The following is a 24,283-nucleotide window of genomic DNA, read 5'->3' on the forward strand; positions in this document are numbered from 1 at the left end:
CAGACGCCATTCACCATTGTTACATGTACAGTAGGTAGGTTAAGCGAATCAGCTATTTTAAAACCTTTCATTTTATTTATTTATTTGTACTACCCAAAAGATGTCCTTAGAAATAGTATATCCACTTTAAACTAAGCAAATTCACCATAAAACTCCACGTTAGCCCTGATAAAACAATAAGAGAACAAAACATCCCACCCTCTTATCTATGGAACAAAATACAAAATAAAATAATAAAATGACCTGAACTAACTTCAAACAGGTACCTAAAGAATATGAATAACACTGGACATGGCGCGCGCTGGGGTATACGACTAGTGACGTCAGAAGCGTTTTCTTGAAATTTAAAATAATGTTAGATTTCTAATGAAGTTTTTTCATAGACAGGCTTTTTTAATTTTCTTAATATTTTAGACAATTGTTCCTAGGGTGTTTCTTAATCGTTTTACATGTTTAAAATGACTATTAAATTTTTTGTGAACATCCCTATTGTGGATTAAAGGGGGTTCAGGAAAATAAGATGGAGGTAGCTGAAATGAAAATATTACGGTGGATGTTGGGTAAGACTAGAAGAAACTACAGTCGGAACTACTACTAGAAGGGAAACTACGGTCTCCTAGGGAAAAAAGGTTTAAGAACAAAAACAGCAAAAATTTGGTCACGTCACACCTAGAAATGAGAACTAACCTAGGGACGAAGGATAGAGCTGTTAGAAATTAAGGGGAAGAGAGGTAGAGAAAAGTCGAGGAGAAGATGGAAGTATTGTGTGACAGGGGACTTGAGAGAGAGAAAGGTTTTATTAATCCATAAAGTTACAACTTACTGATTTTTCTTTAACTCTTTATGTTGATGGACTATAAACTATTAATCACACTAATATACTATTAAGGTTTCCATATTTTTCAAAAATAAAACAAAATATTAAGACAAAAATCAAATCACCGACCAACAGAAGTCGCAACACCCTGTATATTAAGCATTGGATGTAGAAAGTGTTTTTCGGAATTAGTGAATCGTATTCGGTTAAAAAACATTCTTAGAAACTAAGAAGACATTATATTGGTTTTTCTACCGTTTATTTAGATAGACATTTGTAAACATTTATTGCGGAACTTTCTATCGTATGGATATACCACGAAACAATGAAAAGAATGATACAAAAGAGTAGGTTTAGTGAATAGTCATCGGGATAGGTAATTATACTTTTTTCCGTAGGAATTGAAAATGTTAATTATGTGTTTACTAAGAATGACTTACGGATTATTGGATAGTAGAAAGTTGGTTTTTTTGAGAAGACGGTAAAATTTGTTTGGATAGAAATAGGTCCTGATTGGTGAAAAGAACGAAGTGGGAGATTTAATGATTTGGATCGAGTTTTGCCATGAGAGGAGACGGTATTGTGAATTGAATACTGCGCGAGAACACTACAGTTTCTGCTGAGACGACGTTGCTAATTTGCTAAGTTTTTGAAAAAAGTATATGTTGTGAAAAGTTGTATTTGTGTTTGGTGGCAGGAGTTCCAACTGTGGTAACAGACAGAAGAAATAACTGACATGCTGTATGTAATAAACAGAGGTATAGTTTTATACTGGACCAAGTCGATTAGTTGAGATATCCTTGTGTCTGGAGAAAAGGGGTTTATTCATGTAGTTAAGATTTGGAGCAGGAGTTAGTAGGAGTATTTGGAGAAACTGAAAAGTACGAGCAAAGTGTACAAGGCACAATCAAAGGAGAGAGGTGAAGTCATCAATTTTGAGGACAAAAGGTTAGTTTCGTCATTTTAGTAAACAAAGACTATCAATCACGACCACCTATTTTTAAATTAGAGTTATTCGTTTTGTTGGTGTTATTGAGAATAACAATAAATGAAATTTTATCGTGAATCACTAAAATTAAGAAATCTTTGATTTGGATATAAGTTTAATTAATTTGTATTGATAATTCTGAATGTATGATTTGATGGATGTTTGAAATTTTTATTATTCTGATCATTGTATATGGCATATTTATGTTTATTCAATTTTTTTACTTTTGATATTTGATTGGTTTTTAAAATATAACATTTGCTTTGTAAATTCATAATTGTGCTTTAAATTTATTTTCCTCTTGTCTATCCCTTTCCTCAAAGGCAACTAGCAAAAAATACTTTGAAGCCACGTTTTGTTTTAATTAGTAAAAGAGTCCTGAGATATATTAATTTGTTAAAAAAAATAGATAAGTCCAAGTAAAGAGAAGTTAAAATAAATATTATACACATACATTTTGAGCAAACCACAACAATACATAGAGTAGTTTTTGTTAACTGTCTAAACATAACTACTAAATTTTCTCAGTTTATATAAACAGAACTAAGCTCAAATTCTTAGTTTCGTTACTGCTAAGTTATTACAACTCCTTGCATATTGTATCATAGAAGAAAAACTTACCCCCTTCTCTCTGCCTCGTACTAACTGTCTTCATCTTCGGAATCAAACATTGCCTCGATTCCAGAAACAGTTCTTCCTTTGCCAGATTGTCCAAGCTGCCTCCGTGCATCATATTCTCTGAGATGGAAGACGGTTTTCGGTGTCTGTCGTGATGTCTTCTTCCGCCGTGATGTCCGCCACTACCGCTGCCGCCATCAGCGCCTGCGCTGTGGCGGCCGTGGTGGCGCCGGGCCGCCGAAGGATTGTAATGGCGAGCCTCTTCGGATCCTCCGGCACTGGTTGCTCGAGCGATCCGTTCAGTTTCTTCGGCTTGAATGAGAAGATCCTGCAAAGAATTTAGGTAATTCGGAGATTAAATCGATAATAATGTAGAATCTTTAATCAAGTTATGATTAAAAACACTGTCGATACTTAAAGAACCGTAGAGAGACATTTGTGTTAATGAGGTAGAGATATTCACAGTAAGACCTGACAAATAAAATTTTGTAACATGGGGATATACACAAATCTTGGAAATTCATTTAAAATCATTTTGAATGTGTTTGATTTCAATTTATTTCAATGCCAAACTTGATATTAGAAAAATAATTGGTAAACAGGGGAATGTAATTGTTAACGTAATCAAATAGATATTTACTGTTTCTGACCTTACAAGTTTCACATTGTTTCTTTGAGCAGTACTCGTTTTTCCGATTGGTAGGTTGCTAACCTTGCCAATCAACCCTCCATATTTTATCCGGGCTTGAGACCAGCTGTGGTAACCGCAGAGCTACTCGATCCACCCTGCAATTACCCCAGGCAGCGTACCTCTAGGAATAATTAAAACGATCGAAAACATCTACCAGAACAACACAATAAAAGTAAAAGTGGAAAATGAACTAACTGACCCAATTGAAGCCGGCAATGGGATAAGATAGGGGGATTCATTGAGTCCTTTATTGTTCAACCTGATCATGGACGAAATAAAAAGTAAGAACTAAAAAAGGACACCAAATGGCAGAAAAACAACTTAAAATAATCTGCTATGCGGACGATGCAATACTAGTCTCTCAAAGTGAAGATGATTTACACAGGTGAAGGTCCATGCTTCGACACTATATAAGAGGGATGACTATACATAATACTTGACCATGCGCTTCCGAAGTTGGTTTCATGTTATCATGTTTATGTCATGTTTAAAACTATCTCAGCTCTACAATTTAACTTCTTCCCTGGATCTAGTCAGTACAAAAAACATAACATCGTTGATAAAGACGGTAAACTGATTATCACTGATTTGGATAAAACAGACAGATAAAAAGAGTATAATAAGGAACTGAAATGCTGAAACTAGTGATTAAAGACCCGATCCTGAAATTAAAGAAGTAGTGGCAGCATCTGACATAACTATGGACGAAATTGAACGAGCAATAAGATTGGCTAAGACCAAAAACAGGCCGGGACCGAATGAAATAATAAAGCTCTCCAAATAAAAGATCTCTCCTTCATCTTTTTAATAAAACTCATGAAACTGGCTATATACCAGCGGATTGGCTGATGTCGACTTTTGTGACGATACCTAAAAAAGCAAATGTGAAAAGATGTAGTGACTACCGAACCATCAGCTTGCACTCAAGCACTTGCATTTTGCACCCAAGAATGTACCAAAAAATAAAATATCAACTAAATGACACACAGTTTGGATTTTGCGATAACCTTGGAACTAGAGAAGCACTATTTAGTAGGTTATGTTACAGAGATGCAGAGATGTCGTACACCCAGTTTATGTGTTTTGTTGACTTTGAGAAGGCCTTTGAAAAAAGATGAAATGATAATCAATCTTCAGCAGGTTGTAACAAAAAAGAAAGCTTCTGTTGGAGTGAAAGTAAAGAGAAGATAATAATTTAAATAGTTAATTACGAGAAAATTAAAGAAATTTAATTAAGAGAACAAAAGAAAATAATTATAAAAATTATTAAAAAGTTCAAAAATAATTTCGTAACGTGTCGAATCGTTACAATCCCCTTCAACTCGGAGAAAAAAAAATTTTCAAAAATTTTTTTTTTCTAAACTTTAAAATAATATTTAGTTATAACCTGGAACTTGGAATTGTAGGTAAAATATCTTAGTTCACTGACCCCGCCACTTGCTATTGGACTCATCCCAAACAAAGCCCCACGTTGGGCGCCAATGTAACAAAAAGAAAGCTTCTGTTGGAGTGAAAGTAAAGAGAAGATAATAATTTAAATAGTTAATTACGAGAAAATTAAAGAAATTTAATTAAGAGAACAAAAGAAAATAATTATAAAAATAATAAACTATTTTTAATGGAAAATAAGCCACAATTTTACCAAAAAAAAAAATGATTTTATTAACGTTTCGAAGCCCAAGTCGGGTTTCGTTGTCAAAATACAAAATACTACTAAATATCAAATAATATTTTGACAACGAAACCCGATTTGGACTTCGAAACGTTAATAAAATCATTTTTTTGGTAAATGTGTGGCTTATTCCCAAAAATGCCACAAGGAAATAGCTTCAGAACAACATTATAAAAATAATTAAAATGTTCAAAAATAATTTCGTAACGTGTCGAACCGTTACAAGGTACCGATGATAAAGGCCTACGTATCATTAAAAATCTTAACTGGCATCAATGTGCAAATATCAGGATTGGCCGGGCTAATGAGCTTCTAATTCAAATAGTTTAAAAGATCCTCTGCATTTCTTTTCCGATCTGCCGTCAACAAATTAGTACATATAGCCAATTTGATAGCCAACTCACAATCATGGAGCATGGCATGAAGAAGAAAGAAGAATAAATAATCGTAGGTGCAAATACAATTCCTGAAAGCGCTATTAACATTAAAACGTCAACCTTTAGGATACCCGGTGTCAGATTTCAGGTTTCTGCAACAGTATTTCTATTTTTTAGAAGTTAAACCAAAGGACATCGCACACATCTTATGGAAAATATAATGTCACTCAAATTCAATAACATTTATACGATTAGATTCGTTTTAATATAACGATCAATTCTTATCATTGCGCCAACTCTTAATTATGATTAATTACGGCGCAAATTGCAATTAAAGTTTATCGAAATCACATTTTTGGAATCCATAAAATGTTAGTTTACAATCATTATTGCTCTGAGTGCTATTCATAACAGCTTAAATCCCGCTGGGCCTAAGCGGATTAGTGAAACTAATCCGCTGATTTATGGAGTACCGAAAATCTGGGTATTTTAAAATATTTTTTCTCTCTCTAACTTATGTACCTACCCATTTGATCTCAGATTTATTTATATCAATCTCTGCTCTTATTTTTGAAAATAGAGAGTTGGCGCAATGATAAGATTTGATCGTTAATTTAAAACGAATCTATTGGTATAAATTTTATTGAATTTGAGTGACATTATATTTTCCATAAGATGTGTGCGATGTCCTTTCCCTTTAAGGCAGATTAAAAAAAATCATACGTGACCTGTCTTTTTAGTTTTGCATATAGCCGCTTAGAGGGCGTCACCAATAAAACCTTCCGACACAAACGTAACCTCAATCTTTTGTTGACATAAATCTAAGAGTTTCATTGCGATACAACAAGTCGTGTAGATATAGTGAGTTTTTGAAATTAACAAGTCGCAGTCGGTCGAAAAATGGATTTTAGCCGAGAACATTTTCGAGCAATAATTGTTTACAATTTTCGGAGAGGATTATCCCAACAGCAATGTCACGCTGAAATGGTTTCTGTGTTTGGGAATGAAGTATCACACAAGTCAACCATTTCCCGCTGGTATTGCGAATTTCAACGTGGTCGCTCCAGTCTCAGCGACGAATGCAGGCCAGGTCCACCCAAAACATCGGTCACACAGCAAAACATTGATGCGGTTCGCCAGCTAATTAAGGATGACCGCCGTGTAACATACCGGGAGATAGAGGCATCTTTGGGCATTTCAAAGACCTCGATCCAAAAGATCCTACATGAAGAACTGGGTGTTAGGAAGTTGGTTTGCAGTTGGATCCCTCATTTGCTTACAGAAGAGCAAAAAGCGGTTTGCGTCAATTGGTGTCAAAAAACATTTGAACGGTTCAACAAAGGAAGCTCAAAAAACGTTTATAGTATTGTTAGTGGCGATGAATCTTTGATTTACTCCTACCAACCGGAAAATAAACGCCAATCCTGTGTGGGTGTGTCACGATGAGGAAAAACCAACAAAAGTGATCCGTTCTCGAAGTGTGTCAAAGTGATCTTGGTAAGACATATTTTGAAAAGCAATAGAGTACTTGTCTATATATTTTTTGTTTTTATAGTACGTTCTTTAACGGTAAAATATTGCAAAACCTCTAAATTTTAAAGAACCGCTTGGATTGACATGAAATTTGACATACACATAGCTAATAAGTCAAAGAAAAAAAGTGATATTGTGCCGATGTGTGCTTTTGCCCTAGGGGTGACTTTCACCCCCTATCGGGGTGAATAAATATATGTCCAAAATAATTCCGGATATGAATCAGTGATGTAACGAATGTCATTTTTTGAACATTCGCGAATACGAATGCGAATACGAATATCTGCTACTGACATTCGCGAATGTGGATGCGAATATTCAGTTTCTTTAAATTTGGTTCTATTTTTGTAACGTTTTCTAAATTTATAATGAGAAGTTTATAACTTTATTACATAATACCAAATCGAATACGAATGCGAATACGAATATTCGCTACATCACTAATATGAATAAACTGACTAATTCTAAGCAACTTTTGTTCTGTAAAGTTTTTTCACTAAGTCAATACTTTTCGAGTTATTTGCGAGTGAACATGTTCATTTTTCAACAAAATAACCACGTTTTTAGACGGTTTTTCGCAAATAACTCAAAAAGTAAGTATTTTGTTGAAAAAACATTCTTAGCAAAAATATAGCCTGTAAAAAAGTGAAAAAGATGGTGTATATGTTAGGTCTCTATACGTAGCAGAAGCAGAGTTACTAGCTAATGAAAATATGTTCATATTCGTCAAATTCCAAGTCGAATATTTTAACGTGATGAAGCCCTTTTTGGGGTAACCTTATTACAACTTTTTAAAAGTGTTTAAAAAAGCTTTATTTGTCTTTTATAAAAAAAATTATAGCATCAAAAGTAAACAAGTTACGCTCAAAATAAAGTTGGTCCCCCTTTTCTTTGGTAAAAAAATCAGGAAAATCACCCCCTAATTAGCATCTTAAATGAACTTAATCGTTACCATTTCACAAGTTTCTAGTGTATGTATTGTTTATATGATCTGTAAGTTTCATCGGTTCAAAGTCCTTATTTTTGAAAGGTCTCTAATTTAAAGGTCTTGAAAGATTCACCAATCACGAATGTATGCAAATTTAGAAACACCAAATCCTAACCAATTTTTGTCTTACAGAAAAACAAAAAAATACAAAAGATTTAAAAAAGATTTTTTTAGAGATTTAAAAGTTTTAAAAAAGCAAAAGGACTTTTTTTTTGTTGTTTGAGATTTTTGTTATCTCCAACAATTTTTAAGTTATTTTGAGCATTTTTTTTTCAAAATTAAAATGTTTAAAAAGTTTACTTTAAAACCAATTGTTTTCAAAAATAAGCACTTTGAATTAATAAAACTTACAAACGCAACATAAGTAAAGGAACTTGTGAAGCGGTAACGATAAATTTCATTTAAGTTGCTAATTAGGGGGTGATCTTTACGATTTTCTTTTTGCCAAAACAAAAGGGACAACCTTTATTTTGAGCGTAACTTGCTTACATTTGATGCTAGAAACTTTTTTTTATAAAAACAGAAATAAAGCTTTTTTAAACAATTTAAAAAAGTTGTAATGAGTTTTATCCAAAAGTGCTTCATTTTTTGTATATTTCACGTTGAAATACTCTATTTGGAATTTGGTGAACATGAACCTATTTTTCATTAGCTATAACTCTGGTTCTGCTAGGTGTAGAGACCTCGTGCATACACCATTTTTTTAACTTTTTTACATGCTATATTTTTACTCAGAACATTTTTTTCCATAAAATACTTACTTTTTGAATTATTTGCGAAAAACCGTCTAAAAACGTGGTTATTTTGTTGAAAAATGAACATGTTCACTCGCAAATAACTCGAAAAGTATTGACTTTGTGAAAAAAGTTTATAGAACAAAAGTTCCTTAGAATTAGTCAGTTTATCCATTTCCGGACTTATTTTGGACATATATTTTTTCCAGTTTTTTCCAATTTTCAAATTTTCTCCATTTGCAGTCTTTTCCAATTTAATATATTTTTTCACCCCCAAGAGGGGGTGAAATTCACTCCCAGAGCAAAAGCACACATCGACACAATATCACTTTAATTCTTTGACCTGTTAGCTATGCGTTTGCCACATTTCATGTCAATCCAAGCGGTTCTTTACAATTTACAGCAAAAACCGTGAAATAATGTACTATTATGGCTATATGCAAAACTAAAAAAAAAACAACCTATCGTAATAAAAAAACGTTTTTGCTTACCTTAAACAATTTACTTTTCCCTTCTCTATCCTTAGGATTCTTGTAGTTAATGGCTTCATCCAGGAGTGCCTTTAATTCCCCATCGTTCAAATTTGATAATGTCTAGAACAATGACAACATAAACAGTTATTTATAAGAAATATGAGACTGTTTACATCCTGAATCATTACATAAATACTATTGTCAAGCTCTATTCACATTAGAAGGCAAGGACAAATATTTGTTTTATCCACTGATAAATCCCCAGGAGAAAAAATTAGATTTAATAGTAACATAATTACAGATAAGAATGCTAAAATAATTATAATGACTTTTTATTTTTTACTTTACTTTTATTTCAATGTCTCTAGGTCGTATAACTATAACTGTTTTTGAGTTTTTCCCTTATTTCTATATATCGGTGGCCTGTTTCGTTCAATTCTTCATTGCTATTTATTCTACACTCCTGTCCCTGTCTACCACATTAATCTTTGTATAAAGCGATGTAAAATTGGCATTTTACAAAATCCGAATGAAAACATATTTATATGAATAGAGGTAATAATGGATTTTGACAAGAGTTATGAGTGATGCGGAAACAGTACACAAGTTTACGTGTTATAATAATATACTTTATAATATATATAATATACAAATTATATAATATAATGGCCAGGGTAATAAGACAAAAATATACCCTGTTCGTGACACTTCAGCAGCCAGGGTACTGAAGCGTTTTTTCGACAGGTAATACCTATAAGAACAAATTGTAACTATTTCCTGCGCCGGATATGGCGACCATTTTTATTTATAAACAATTTGGTGTCAAAAAACGGCATTTTTTCCTTTTTTCCAAATTAAGGGAAAACAGTAATAGGTCTGGAAAAAAATAATAATAGTAATAGGTCCCGCGTATGACAAAAAAGGTGATTAATAGCAAGCTGAAAATTTGTTAATAGCTTAAGGGTGTCTAGTCGGACAAACTTTGATGTTTTAATTGTGGAACAATTTAAAAATTTGGAACGTCGGACCACGAAAACGTCCCATGTATTTTGTCGGACAGAACTTCCAATTGACTTGTTACCCTTTCATTAAACTCTCATGCAAAAATCAGACTGCTATTTGTCACCTGTCATAATTCCTGTAATTTGACATGTTCTACGTGTTCCACTCATTAAAATGCCCAGTTGGTGATAAATAGCAGTCTGATTTTTGCAGGACAGTTTAATGAAAGAGTAACAAACCTTTTTCATTTTATTTTGTATCTTTTATAACATATTAGTGGCTAATAAGTTAATAAAACATGTTTATTTATATTCTTGTGTTACTCAACACATTATTTTGTTTTTTAAACAAGTAGATCACAGAAAATTTTTTAGGGGTGCTGTGAGCACCCCACGTGGCAGTTGGCGCCTTGCAAAGCCACGTGGCAGGTGCCGGGTTAATATAATTGCGAAAAAAGGTCGAAATTTCAAAAGATTAATTTCACAAGAACTATTGTTAAAATAAGTGTACAGCTTTAAAATTTTTGTCAAATGAGGGTTCTTTAGTGCTTAATATGTGACAAAAAATTCAAAGCGATTCATTCAATTGTTTAAATTTTATTCAAATTGTTATCTCAGAGAGCTTTTTTTTGCAATAAGTCAGAAAAAAATAATGTTAGAACCATTCTACAGGTGTCAAATGAAAGAGCATGAACTAAACTTTCAAATTGTTTTAAAAAAGGTGAATAAAAAATGCATTTATTACTAATAAATAATTGTGCAAAAGCATCGTCAATTTTTCCTTATAAACTTTTTGAATAACTTTTTCAAAAAAATCATTTTTTTACCGTTTTTTTAGGTGCTCAACTACCAAGTAATGTTATGTACATATACGATAATTGATGAAAAATTGTAATAAACATATATAATTTATTGTATAAAAAAATAAAAAGTTTATAAGGAGAAATTTAACATACTTTTGCATAACTATTTATTACTAATAAATGCATTTTTATTTATTTTTTTTAAACCAATTTGAAAGTTTAGGCATTTCATTTGGCACCTGTAGAATGGTTCTAACATTATTTTTTTCTGACTTATGTTATTGCAAAAAAAACTTTCGAATAAAAAAATTGAATAAAATTTAAACAATTGAATGGATCGCTTTGAAAATTTCGTCACATATTGAGCACCAAAGAACCCTCATTTGACAAAAATTTTAAAGCTGTACACCTATTTTTAAAATAGTTATTGCGAAATAATTTTTTTTTGAAATTTCGACCTTGTTTCGCAATTATATTAACAATAAATTAGTGTATTAAACTTTGTCATACGCCATTTTAAAGCTTTTTCCATTCTCTCGAAGATGTTTGTACTAAGAAAACCATAAGTCTAACTGTTTTCCATTAATTTGGAAAAAAAGGAAAAAAGGCCGTTTTTGACACTAAATTGTTTATAAATAAAAATGGCCGCCAGATCCTACGCAGGAAATAGTTACAATTTGTTCTTATAGGTATTACCTGTCGAAAAGACGCTTCAGTACCCTGGCTGTTAAAATGTCTGAAAAAAACCTTATTACCCTGGACTATTATGAGGTCTTACAAAACTCCAGAGTCGAAGAAAGCTGCACAAAAATTAAGTCTAATATCTTAGCCTCAGCAAGGTAGTTCTTGATGATAGAAATATACATAAATAAAAATAAATCGTCTCCAAGGCGGAAAGAAATTCCTTCCATGAAATACATGTCAACCAAGACACAAGATACATAATTATGATCAATTACAAGACAATAAGGAGCGGAATATACATATATGCACTTGTAAGAAGAATAAAAAATTATGGAACGTTTTTCAAAAGAAATGGAATATGATTTTTATGGACTACTAACGAAATATGGCGCTTTATAACAAGTCAAAGAACGGAGGTAAAGGAACTAATGAACCAAAACAAATAGAAAAAGATATATGGATTGACTATCTAAAAAAGCTCTATGCAGAGGAAGGACAAATAACACTAGAATCGGAAACAACAGAAATTAGCACAAATGAAGAAGTTAATGAAATATAAATACACAGGAAGAACACTGGAAAAGCTGAAGAACAGAAAAGCTGCAGCTAAAGACGGAATACCAAAATATATACAGGGTGTTTCATTAATAATTGTCCATATAGTAACTGGAGAAACCTTAGCACAAAATACGAAGATTTAACCTAAAACACTTAAATAAAATGTGGTTCCTTACTGAGTTACAGGGTGTTTTATCTAAAAATTTAGAAACAACTTTTTGCTCAGCATTTTAAAACTGTTTGACGTATCCTTTTCATACTTGGCAGAAAGTGCGACTACTAGACACCTTACTAAATTATGGTAAACAAACGTTTCTAGCTACTACCAGAGGCGTACGACAGGGGATGGTGAATGGTTGACCCTTCTCAAATTCTACGCCACTGGAGGAATTACTATTTTAGTGCCATTTTTAGATTCTACAATACTATCTACGTAAATAATATACTCTTCATTGGTAACGATAAAGCCATTAGTTTTCGAGATATTTGAAGTTAAATATGAAACGGCACAGTTATTTTGATTAATTCATATGATTCATATGAATAAAATTTAAAAATTATTTGTACCCAGTACTTTAAAAATATTTGGCGTATCCTTATCATACTTGGCAGAAAGTGTAGGTACTGTACACCCTACTAAACCAAGATAAATAAACGTTTCTAGCTACTACCAGAGGCGTACGACAGGGGATTGTGGCTGGTTGACCCTTCCCAAATTCTACGCCACTAAAGAAATTGCTATTTTAGTGTTATTTTTGGATTTTGCAATACTTTTTATGTAAATAATATGCTCTTCATTCGTAACGATAAAATGATTAGTTTTCGAGATATTTGAAATTAAAAATGAAGCGACACAATACACTGATCAAAATAACTAATGACTTTATCGTTACGAATGAAAAATATATTATTTTCATAGAAAGTATTGAACAATCCAAAAATTGAACTAAAATAGCAATTTCGCCAGTGGCGTAGAATTTGGAAAGGGTTAACCATTTACTTTCCCCCGTCGTAAGCCTCTGGTAATAGCCATAAACGTTTGTCTAACATAATTTAGTAGTTTGTACAGTACCTATACTTACTGCCAAGTATGAAAAGGATACGTCGAGTAGTTTTAAAATGCTGAGCAAAAATTATTTTTAAATTTTTAGATAAAACACCCTGTAACTCAGTAAGGAACCACATTTTATTAAAGTGTTTTAGGTTAAATCTTCGTATTTTGTGCTAAGGTTTCTCCAGTTACTACATGGACAATTATTAATGAAACACCCTGTATATATAATGGATTTCTACGGCTGTCGCCGCCTCTCCATACCCAGCTTCCAATTTTTTCTATCGTAACACATATCTAGATCTAATTGCCTCGAATCCATTGCCTCTTGAATATTGTCCCTCCAGCTTCTCCGTGGTCGTCCTCTTCTTCTCTCTCCGGTGGGACCAACTCTAATATTTTCTCGGCCAGCGAGTCTCATTCATTCTTTTAACGTGACCGAACCATGCCAGCTGTCTCTTTTCAATATCGTCTATTATAGTTTTTTCCACCTTCATACGTTCTCTAATTGTTTCATTTCTTACATGTTCTAATCTCGAAACCTGACAACTTCTCCTCAAAAAGTCCATTTCTGTACTAAGTAGCTTCTTTTTATTTCTTGCACTTATGTCCCAAACTTCTGCACCGTAGATTGTAGCGCTCTTCATTATACTTTCATATATTCTTCTCTTTGTTTCCTTCCTGATAACTTTGTCCCATAAAATTGAATTGAGGGATCTAGTGATGCTTCTACCTTTATTGATCCTGTGTTGTATTTCATCTTCACTATTTCCTCGTTTGTTAAAAATATAGCTCCCAAATATTTGCATTGTTTCACACCAACAATATGTCCTTGTTCCAATGGTAGGTTTTCAATGTCTTCGTTTCCCACTATGAAGTATTCTGACTTATCCATATTTATTACTAATCCTGCCTGTTGGTAATGCTCATTTAGCTTCCGTATTATATAGTTTAAGTGATCTTGATCTTGGGCTATAACAACTTGGTCGTCCGCAAGTATAATGTAAATAGGGAGTCGTCTCCCACTTTCAGTCCCATCGGTTTTACTGCTTTTGTCCACCTCCGTAAGGATTGGTCAAGGTATATTTTAAAGAGAGTGGGAAATAGACAACATCCTTGTCGGATGCCTTTTGAGGTATTAAATGCCTCAGTAAAATTTTTGCCGTTTTTGATTCTGGTGTTAGTGGTCTCATACAACATTCTAGTTGCTTGTATGAGTTTTCCATCGATACCGAGGTCTTTCATTGAATTCCATAGTTCTATTATGGGGACACTATCATATGCTTTTTCTAGGTCGATAAGAGCGATGTGGGTTTCCTGATTTCTTTGTATTCTTTTTTCTAGTGCTATTTTTAAAGTGAAGAGATTGTCTACCGTTGAACGTCCCGCACGAAAACCAATACCAAATAATTACCAATGGAATACCAAAATAATTACTAATATATTGTGGAGCAGCAATGACAGAACAATTGACAATATTAATTAACAATTATAGAATTATACAACACAATAAAATACAGGAAGAATGGAGAACTGGCGAACTAATTCCACTATTCAAAAAAGGAAGTAAAAACAGCCAGAAAATACAGAGGTATACTATTCGTTGCAAGATATTTCAGATTTAATCAGATTTATGTTTTAGTAAAGTACCTTTAAACTTTGGATAAAATAATTAAAGACAGGTGGCCTATGTTTCAATATATTTTTACTGATGGCTCCAAAATTCAAAATAAAACCGGATGTGCAATATATCACTGGAATTCTGAATACAAAGAATCATGCCGATTGCCTAATGAAGCTTCAATATATACTGCCGAATTATCAGCTTTATTACTTGCGTTAAAATATATAGCCTCTGTTGGTATGGACAATTATATCATTTTCACCGATTGTAGAAGTATTGTGGACAAACTCACTTCTATCCAATCGACAAAAAATCTAAACCACATTGAGATAGAAATTAAGAGTCTATATTATGATTTTACTGCCTCGGGCAGTTCAATTATTATTTGTTGGGTGAAAGGACATTCTGGAATATTAGGAAATGAAGAAGTCGACAAATTAGCTAAATCTGCAGCTTTAACCAAACAAAACATAAGCAACATACTTCTACCAGTAACCGATATAGATAATATCAGTAAAAACCATTGCAAACAAAATTGGCAAGGTGTATATAACCAAAGTACAACGGGAATAAATTTTAGAAATTGCCAGCCACTAATTCCCAATGAGAGATGGTTTAAACAAGAATCAAATAGGCTATTTATAAAAACAATAAACAGAATGAGGTCAAATCACGCACTAACCCCAGCATACAAACACAGCATAGGTATCAGTGATAACTACCGTGACCATATCTTTTTAAAGAAAAAAAAGTACAAAAAACAAAAATGTATTAAAAACGCAAAATGTATCTTACTCCAGGGAAATAAGGTTTTTGTCGGGACACTTGAGCAGCCAGGTTGCAAATGGGTTTTTTGGGTACTATATACCTAATACATTATACATACAAAAATGCCCGTCACAGTTCGGACGAGAATTTTAGTTATTAACAAATAAGGGTCAAAAATGGCAGTTTTTTCGTTTAAATCGCTACAGGTAAAAATAGGCTCATTAAATATCTTACTTATAGTATTCTTCTTTTAGTAGATGAGCCAATGTTTAAAACAGCAGTTTTTTAATTTTGGTCCGATCATTTGTTGCTTCGAAAATTGCAAAATAAAACTAAAATTTTGAAAATAAAAAATTTGCTGTAACTTTTGCGAAAGTGACCTTACGACTTTTATTATTTCACAAAAAGTTGAGTCAAAGATTTCGCATTCTGCACAAAAAATTATAAGACGATTCGTCAATTAGTTTAAATTTTATTTAATTTGTTTATCCCAAAGAGCTTTTTTTTTGTAATCTCATTGTTCAGAAAATAATAATTATATAGAAATTCTGTGAAAACCACATGAAAGAACAATAGTCTTGTTTTAAAATTATTGAAGAAAATCATTAAAAAGTAATTTTTGTCACTACGAAAACATTTTACGAATGTAGAGTCATTTTTGGCTTGAAAACAATTTGAATAGCTTTGTTAATTTTGACTGTAGAGTAAATTTACCTTGGGATTTCAAAAGCTGATATTTTTACACAAATTTTAAAAAAAACTTTTTGCCTACGTTAATTACGGTCAAAGTTAGCCCCTTTTATTATTTAATTCACAGTTACTTCAATATACATACAATTCTCCTGTAACAGTGGTAGTTACGATAGGTCGAACCATAGTCCGAAACGGCTTGGCCGATTTTTATGAAATTTTACAAGTATATCCTATGCGACTGAGAATAGGTTTTAATCAATTTTTAATACCCATAAGTTATAAGGGGGGTTGCCCCCCTGACATTTTTTTTATTTTTTTTTGGACAAAATTGTCTATCTCAATTTTATATGATGTAGGATTAAAAAATACCTACAACCCTTAATTTACACTTTTACCATCTATACAGGGTGTTTCATTAATAATTGTCCATGTAGTAAATGGAAAAACCTTAGCACAAAATACGAAGATTTAACCTAAAACACTTAAATAAAATGTAGTTCCTTACTGATTTACGGGGTGTTTTTTCTAAAAATTTAAAAACTATTTTTGCTCAGAATTTTTAAACTATTCGAACGTATCCTTTTCATACTTGGCAGAAAGTGCGACTACTAGACGCCCTACAAAATTATGATAAACAAACGTTTCTAGCTACTACCAGAGGCGTACGACAGGGTATGGAAAATGGTTCACCCTTCTCAAATTCTACACCACTGGACGAATTACTATTTTCGTGCAATTTTTAGATTCTCCAATACTTTCTACGTAAATAATACACCCTTTATTGGTAACGATAAAGTCATTAGTTTTCGAGATATTTGAAGTTAAATATGAAACGGCACAGTTATTTTGATTAATTTATGATATGATTCATATGATTAAAATTTAAAAATTATTTGTACCCAGTACTTTAAAACTATTTGGCGTATCTTTGTCATACTTGGCAGAAAGTGTAGGTACTGTACACCCTACTAAATTAAGATAATAAACGTTTCTAGCTACTACCAGAGGCGTACGACAGGGGATAGTTAATGGTTGACCCTTCCCAAATTCTACGCCACTGACGAAATTGCTATTTTAGTGTAATTTTTTGATTTTGCAATACTTTTTATGTAAATAATATACTCTTCATTTGTAACGATAAAATGATTAGTTTTCGATATATTTGAAAATAAAAATGAAGAGACACAATACATTAATCAAAATAACCGTGTCGTTTCATTTTTAACTTCAAATATCTCGAAAACTAATGACTTTATCGTTACGAATGAAGAGTATATTATTTTCATATAAAGTATTGGAGAATCCAAAAATTGAACTAAAATAGCAATTTTGCCAGCGGCGTCGAATTTGGAAAGGGTCAACCATCCACTTTCCCCAGTCGTACGTCTCTGGTAGGAGCCATAAACGTTTGTTTGACACAATTTAGTAGTATGTACAGTACCTATACTTTCTACCAAGTATGAAAAGGATACATCGGATAGTTTTAAAATGCTGAGCAAAAATAATTTTTAATATTTTAGATAAAACACCCTGTAACTCAGTAAGGAACCACATTTTATGTAAGTGTTTAAGGTTAAATCTAAGTATTTTGTGCTAATGTTTCTCCAGTTACTATATGGACAATTTTTAGTGAAACACCCTGTATATTTACATCTATAAAATTCTCCTGTCACAGTGTTAGTTGTCATACTCGTCCGAGACCGCTTGACCGATTTTTATGAAATTATATATGTATATTCGGTAGGTCTTAGAATCGGTCGTAATCTATTTTTCATATCCCTGAGTGATAAGGGGAACTCCCCCTAACATTTTGAAATGTTAGGTGGGGATTTACGTACATAACGTACTCTAGAAGACTACGAGTACATACAATTTAAAAAAAATTATGATCAAAATCCATCAACAAGCTCTGGCGATATTAATCGCAGCATATGTTTGAAGAATCAGTTTAATTTTTTGAGTGCACGGATTTTAATAATTCATTTCCACCGACCACAAATCGATTTCGTTAGAATGTTATTTTAAAGCTTTATTAACAACTCTGTTGAAGTTTAAAGTTTATTCAAACTTTTACACATAAACTTTATACCTTCAACTTCGAAATGGCGCTAGTTGGGTTGCTTAATTGTTATAAACAAAGTGGCTGCCAATTAAATAAAAAAAATGGCTAACTTTGACTGTAATTAACCTAGGCAAAAAGTGTTTTTTTGAAAATTCGTATAAAAATATCAGATTTTCAGATCCTAAAGCAGTTTTAATCTACAGTCAATTTTAACAAAGTTATTCAAATTGTTTATGAACTAAAAATGACCCTACTTTAGTAAAATGTTTTCGGAATAATAAAAATGACTTTTTAATGATTTTTTTTAAATACTTTGAAATCATGACTTTTCTTCTTTCACGTGGTTTTCACAGAATTGCTATTACATTACTATTTTCTGAACAATAATATTTCGAAAAAAAGCTCATTGGGAAAAAACAAATTGAATAAAATTTAAACTAATTGACGAATCGTCTTAAAATTTTTTGTGCATTATATGAACTGTTTGTTTCAACTTTTCGTGCAACATGAAAGACTTAAGGTCATTTTCACAAAAGTTACAGCAATTTTTTTATTTTAGAAATTTTAGTCTTATTTTGCAATTTCTGAAGCAACAAATGATCGAACTGAAATTCAAAAACTGCCATTTTAAACCTTGGCTCACCTACTATATGAATAATAGTATAAATAAGATATCTAATTACCCTATTTTTACCCGTAGCGATTTAAACGAAAAAACTGCCATTTTTGACACTTATTTGTTAATAACTAAATTTCTCGTCCGAACTGTGACGGGCATTTTAGTATGTATAATGTATTAGGTATATAGTACCCAAAAACCCATTTGCAACCTGGCTGCTCAAGTGTCCCGAACATGGTATATTTTTGCCTTATTTCCCTGGAGTATCTTGTTATTGGACAAATATAACTTTTTGGCATTAAAAATAAATGAACTATGTAGCTAAACATAAAAAATTATATCAATTAAACTAAATATAACACATTACATTCACTTTGAAAAAGTTACAAGCCTGTAATTAAGAGTTTTTAGATGAGAGACCTGGAATAGCCTCATCTTCTTCCGGTTTTTTTGCATCATTCATATTTTTCTGAACTTAAAATTAATTTAAGAAGGTCCGGCTTCGACTGAAGTAAATGAAACATTTCATACAAGTCTCATCAAAATTTGCGTACACCAGCATCGCTGCCTTGAGAGTGGATATGGACATTTGTGACTTTTCCGACGTCCAATAATAATTATTTATTACAGAAAATAAACACTCGATAGCCGCACTAGTACCCGGAAGGGAAAAAATAAATTCGCATATTATTTGTAAGTTTTTCAGTTTGAATTGATCCACACACTTAAAAACTTTAAGCCATCGATCCTGACTATTTTTTTTCTGTTCCACTCAGCAATTTTTTCACTTGTAGCCACGTCTTTCAAAATTCCCAGTTCGTCAAAGAGTTGATCGTCGTTTAACATGGTTGCCTTGATATACAATTTAAAAGCTTCGAGAGAATAACAAACATCGTTCCATGTTATTTCACTTCTTATGCGAGCTCCACACTCTCGCCGAAGTCGATCGAGGTTCAACAAGTACGAAAGTGTAGACGGCCACCTTGTGTAACTTTGTCTCACTTCGTTCTACTTCCATTTTCTGTCGGTCTGGTCAAAGGGATCTTTGTCGGTATCGCACTTCTCGCGAAGTAGAACGAGTGTGTAGAGAGGGTACTTCGGACTTCGGTCAACTTTGGCGAAGTAACTTCGCCGAGAGTGTGGAGCCCACTTTAGATCTATGCTTTTGAATAGTTTAAATTCATGAAAATTTGTACTCCAGTTTTCTAGATAGGTTACACATTTTGTGTAAAAATGTTTCAGTTGTGCAGTGAAGTTTTGTGTACGACCACCGCACCATAAGCCTGATGTCTCACACACTTAAAATGTTTTTAAAGATCATTCATAAACGCATTTACCACACTTGATATGAATATTGAAGAAACCCACTTTGGATTTGCATTACTAATCCAGAGATGCTTGGATGTGAACCAGGATATGTACGTCTGTTTCATAGATTACAACAAGGCTTTCGATAAAGTCCGCCACAAAGAGCTAATCGACGTCCTCAAAGCAAAACAATTACAATACAATGACCTTTGAATTATAACAAATCTATATTATAAACAGCAGGCACACATACGCATTAACGAACACACATCAGAAGAGTTCAAAATTAAAAGAGGAGTGCGACAGGGGTGTGTATTGTCACTACTACTATTAAATGCATACTCTGAAGAAATTATGAAAAAAGTTCTTGAGGAAGAAACAACAGGAATAAAGGTACCTAAATGGAACGCCAATTAACAACATTAGATATGCGGACGACACTATCATAATAGCGGACAACCTCCAAGACCTCCAAAAGCTAATGAACAAGATAGTTGAGTATGGAGAACAATATGGATTATCAGTAAACATCAAGAAAACTAAATTTATGAGGATATCAAAAACCCAAAATAATGATAAAAGCCTGACTTTAGAACAAGTTGAAAACTACAACTATCTTGGCACAATAATTAATCACACAAACTATTACTCCAAAGAAATTAAAGTTCGAATAGAGAAGGCAAGAACCAACTTCAATAAAATGAGAAAGGTAGTTGTGCAAGAGAACTGAAATAATTAAGACTTGAGAGTTAGGCTGGCAAGGTGTTATATTTTCTCGACTCTGCTTTACGGGATAGAAGCATGGTCAATTAACGCGTCGACTACTAAAAAGTTGGAAGCATTTGAACTGTGGGTGAAGGTACCTGAAGATAGCATGGACCGAGCCTGTAACAAACAACGAAGTCATGAGAAGAGTCAACAAAAGAATGGAAATATTGGAATCCATCAAGACACAAAAGCTGCAATACCTGGAACAGTATACAAAGAAATTTGTTTAAAAGTAGTAAAAGATAAAATATTCATTTTTTAGAAAAAATAAGTACATTCGCGTGTCCTTAGAAAGGTTTTAAAGTACATTAGGACAATATTTAAAAATAAGTACTGTCCTACTTACATAAGTACATATGGTCACCGTAGTGATAACCCATATTGCGCCTGTGGTGGAATGGGAGATCTACAGCACCTCATATTGGAGTGTGGACTGTACAGACAAAATATTAAAGTAATGTATGAAAAGTTAATTGATCTAAATTGTCCTTTACCTGTCAATTTAAACGAAATTCTTTTTCCAAAAAATAAGCAGACGTTAAAATGTCTTTACGAATATGTAACGTCCTGTAAATTTAAATTTTAAGTAGGCTTAGAATACAAAATTGAAAAATGTATCCATTAATATAGTATAACACTCTGTAAATTTAGATAATAAGTAGGCTTAGATATTAACCTAAAATTGTTATTGTAATACCATACAAAAAAACACAAATAGTCTGGCTAATTGGCTCCGTCAAAGCCATTAATAAAAAAAAAAACTTTGGATAGAATTTAAAATTGAACCTAATGTAACGAAAGACTAAGGGTGACTATTCGTTACAGCATTAAGGGAGTACAGTCGTTTTGTACTTGATATCGGCCCAGTCTCTTAAACTGGGGAATTCCATCCGAATTATCTTGCAACGGATAGTACTTTAAAACTTAAAACTAACTTTTCGTTACTGGAAGATCGTGTACAGATGCAATATTCGTCATACAGCAAATTACTGTGAAATCGCTAGAGTGTAATAGACCAGCATTTCTGTGTCTGATTGACTTAAAGAAAGCATTTCACAGAGTAAGCCTCAAAAATGTAATCCATCTTCGGTGAAATGAGTGAAGTTTCGGACACTAAATAAAAAAAGGATGGAATAACCCAGTGGTTCCCAACCTTTTTCCCATGATCGCCCCCTTAAACAGGTTTCACCAGTTGTGAATACTATAATCGCCCCCCCCCCAATTATATTGAAACAAATAATCAGTACAATATTTATTTATTTTTACATTTCGTAAAATGATAAGTGGTTAGTAATAATGGATAATTTCTCCCTTGGGCCTGGTGTCCCTCACATAATTTTTTTGTTTGTTTTTCAACATACATACAGAACTAAAATCTTTCTCCACTAGATATGTTGTGGGGAATGCTAATAATAGTAATTTGATTGCATTCCACAAGATTGGATACACTTATTTTATCCGCAACCAAAATCTTTCATACCCACACTCCCGAAACAAACTTTCAGAAGGACATGGCGTTGAAACTTCCACGTAGAAAGGATCGATAAATCAAGTTGGCTTTGTGTGACTAGTCAAATCTTGGATATTATAGTTGGCTTTGTACTGCAGATCTTCTTTCAATGTTTGAAGCTGGAGACAATATATTTGAAGATCCTCAGAATCACCACAAGAAAATTGCAAGTTGGGGAATTTGGTCAGATCTCTTCTCTGTATATTTTCTTCAAAAATAGATAGTTTGTCAACGAATGCTCCGACTACTCTCTTCGCTTTGGCCATATATGTGTTCTTCCCTTGTAGTTGCAGGTTCGTTTCATTTAATTTTTCAAAAATATGTGATAAGTAAGCGATGTCATTTCGCTTGTCTTGTAGTGCTGTACTCAGTGTGAGGTCAGTAGTATTAAGAAATTCAATAACAGTATCCTTATCCATGAGACTGAAGAACCGCCGTAAGCAATTACTTTTAGAAAGCCAGCGGACTTCCGTATGTAGTAGCAATGTATTAAATATCTCATCATTTTTATGAACTTATATCGATCATGAATGAATAATACCGACGATCGCGTGAATTAGGAATTACATTTATTTATTAATATGAAATGGACGTATAAAGAGAGGACATCTCGCTCACCGCGCCAGACATGTAAGGATAAGGTAAATGCAACCGTCGAATTCGTTCAACGCACCAAGACGACGGGAGTTGGAGGGTTTCGAAAAATGGTCGGGATATACTTAACTCACCTCGTACCTATACCTTGTTGTTTATTATTCCCCGATCAACGCTACGAGAATAATAATCCAACTAAGCTTTACGTTCTGTCTTTTATACTGTCAGAGACGGTATAAAACACGTTTTGCTTAATTCATTGGCGTACACTAGACGATAAAATTATATTATCGTCACAACTTGCGTGATATATTTTTCGATATGTATAAATACGATCGATAATATATCGTACACATCTGTTCACTTTTATTAATCTTTCGTTTCTGATTTTCCAATTTTATTAGTGATTAATGCATCTAAATATACACAGTTGTTGACATATTCAAATATCAGTATTTCTAAGTTTCCTCATATATATAATGTTCTTGAACTCCTAAGTGGAGCATAGAGCTTCAGTGAAAACGCGCCATCGGGTTCTATTTTGCGCTAGGGCCTTCACCTCATTCCAAGACTTTCCTTGACTTCTTATCTCGTCCATGATGGATCTTCTCCAAGTTTGTGCTGGGCGACCTCCTTTTCTTTTTCCTTGGGGATTCCACTCTAGGGCAGTTTTTGCAATACTGGAACTATCTTTTCGGAGTGTGTGACCTATCCACCCCCACTTTCTGGATTTTATTTCATTTTCTACCCTATTTTGTTGGGTCAGGTGTAGCAGATCTTCGTTTCTGATGGTGTTTGGCCAGAAAATACGCACAATTCTTCGTAGACATTTGTTTACAAAGACCTGCAATTTGTCTGTAAGGGATTTTGTCACTTTCCAGGTTTCACATCCATAGAGTAGAACAGATAAAACATTTGACTGGAATATTCGGATCTTTGTCCTTGTAGTATATTCCCCAGACCTCCAAACAGGGTTAAGCATGCTGAATGCGTGTTGAGCTTTTCGTATCCTCATACGAATATCGTTTTCTGTACCTCCGCTTTCTGTTATGACACTTCCAAGGTACGTGAAGTTTTCCACATTTTCAATCTGCATGTTGTCAATATTAAATAGCGTGTTGTTCCTTGCGTTTATTCTCATGGATTTGGTTTTACTAATATTGATTTTTAAACCTATTTTATTGGCCTCAGTGGATAGTGTTTCCAATTGGTCGGCCACATCCTGAAACCTTTGTCCTAACAGGCAGATATCGTCGGCGTATTCCAGATCACTTAGACGTGTGGTTAACGTCCATCGTATCCCTTTTGTGTCAAAGTCTAGTTTGAAGAGAACATAGTCTAGAGCTATG

The 24,283-nt window shown here is 33.1% G+C and overlaps 1 protein-coding gene across 1 annotated transcript in view; it reads right to left on the reverse strand.

The window, feature by feature from the left end:
• Positions 1-24,283, reverse strand: part of LOC114338519 (CAR1 transcription factor) — a 262,177-nt gene that overhangs the window by 228,178 nt on the left and 9,716 nt on the right. The window contains exons 2-3 of the mRNA XM_028289119.2: positions 8,910-9,011; positions 2,427-2,751 (exon numbers count right to left, since the gene is read on the reverse strand). Coding sequence (XP_028144920.1) covers positions 2,427-2,751; positions 8,910-9,011 — 427 coding nt within the window. The remainder of the gene's footprint in view (positions 1-2,426; positions 2,752-8,909; positions 9,012-24,283) is intronic.

This window comes from Diabrotica virgifera, chromosome 3 (genome assembly GCF_917563875.1).
Source record: "Diabrotica virgifera virgifera chromosome 3, PGI_DIABVI_V3a".
NCBI lineage: Eukaryota > Metazoa > Arthropoda > Insecta > Coleoptera > Chrysomelidae > Diabrotica > Diabrotica virgifera.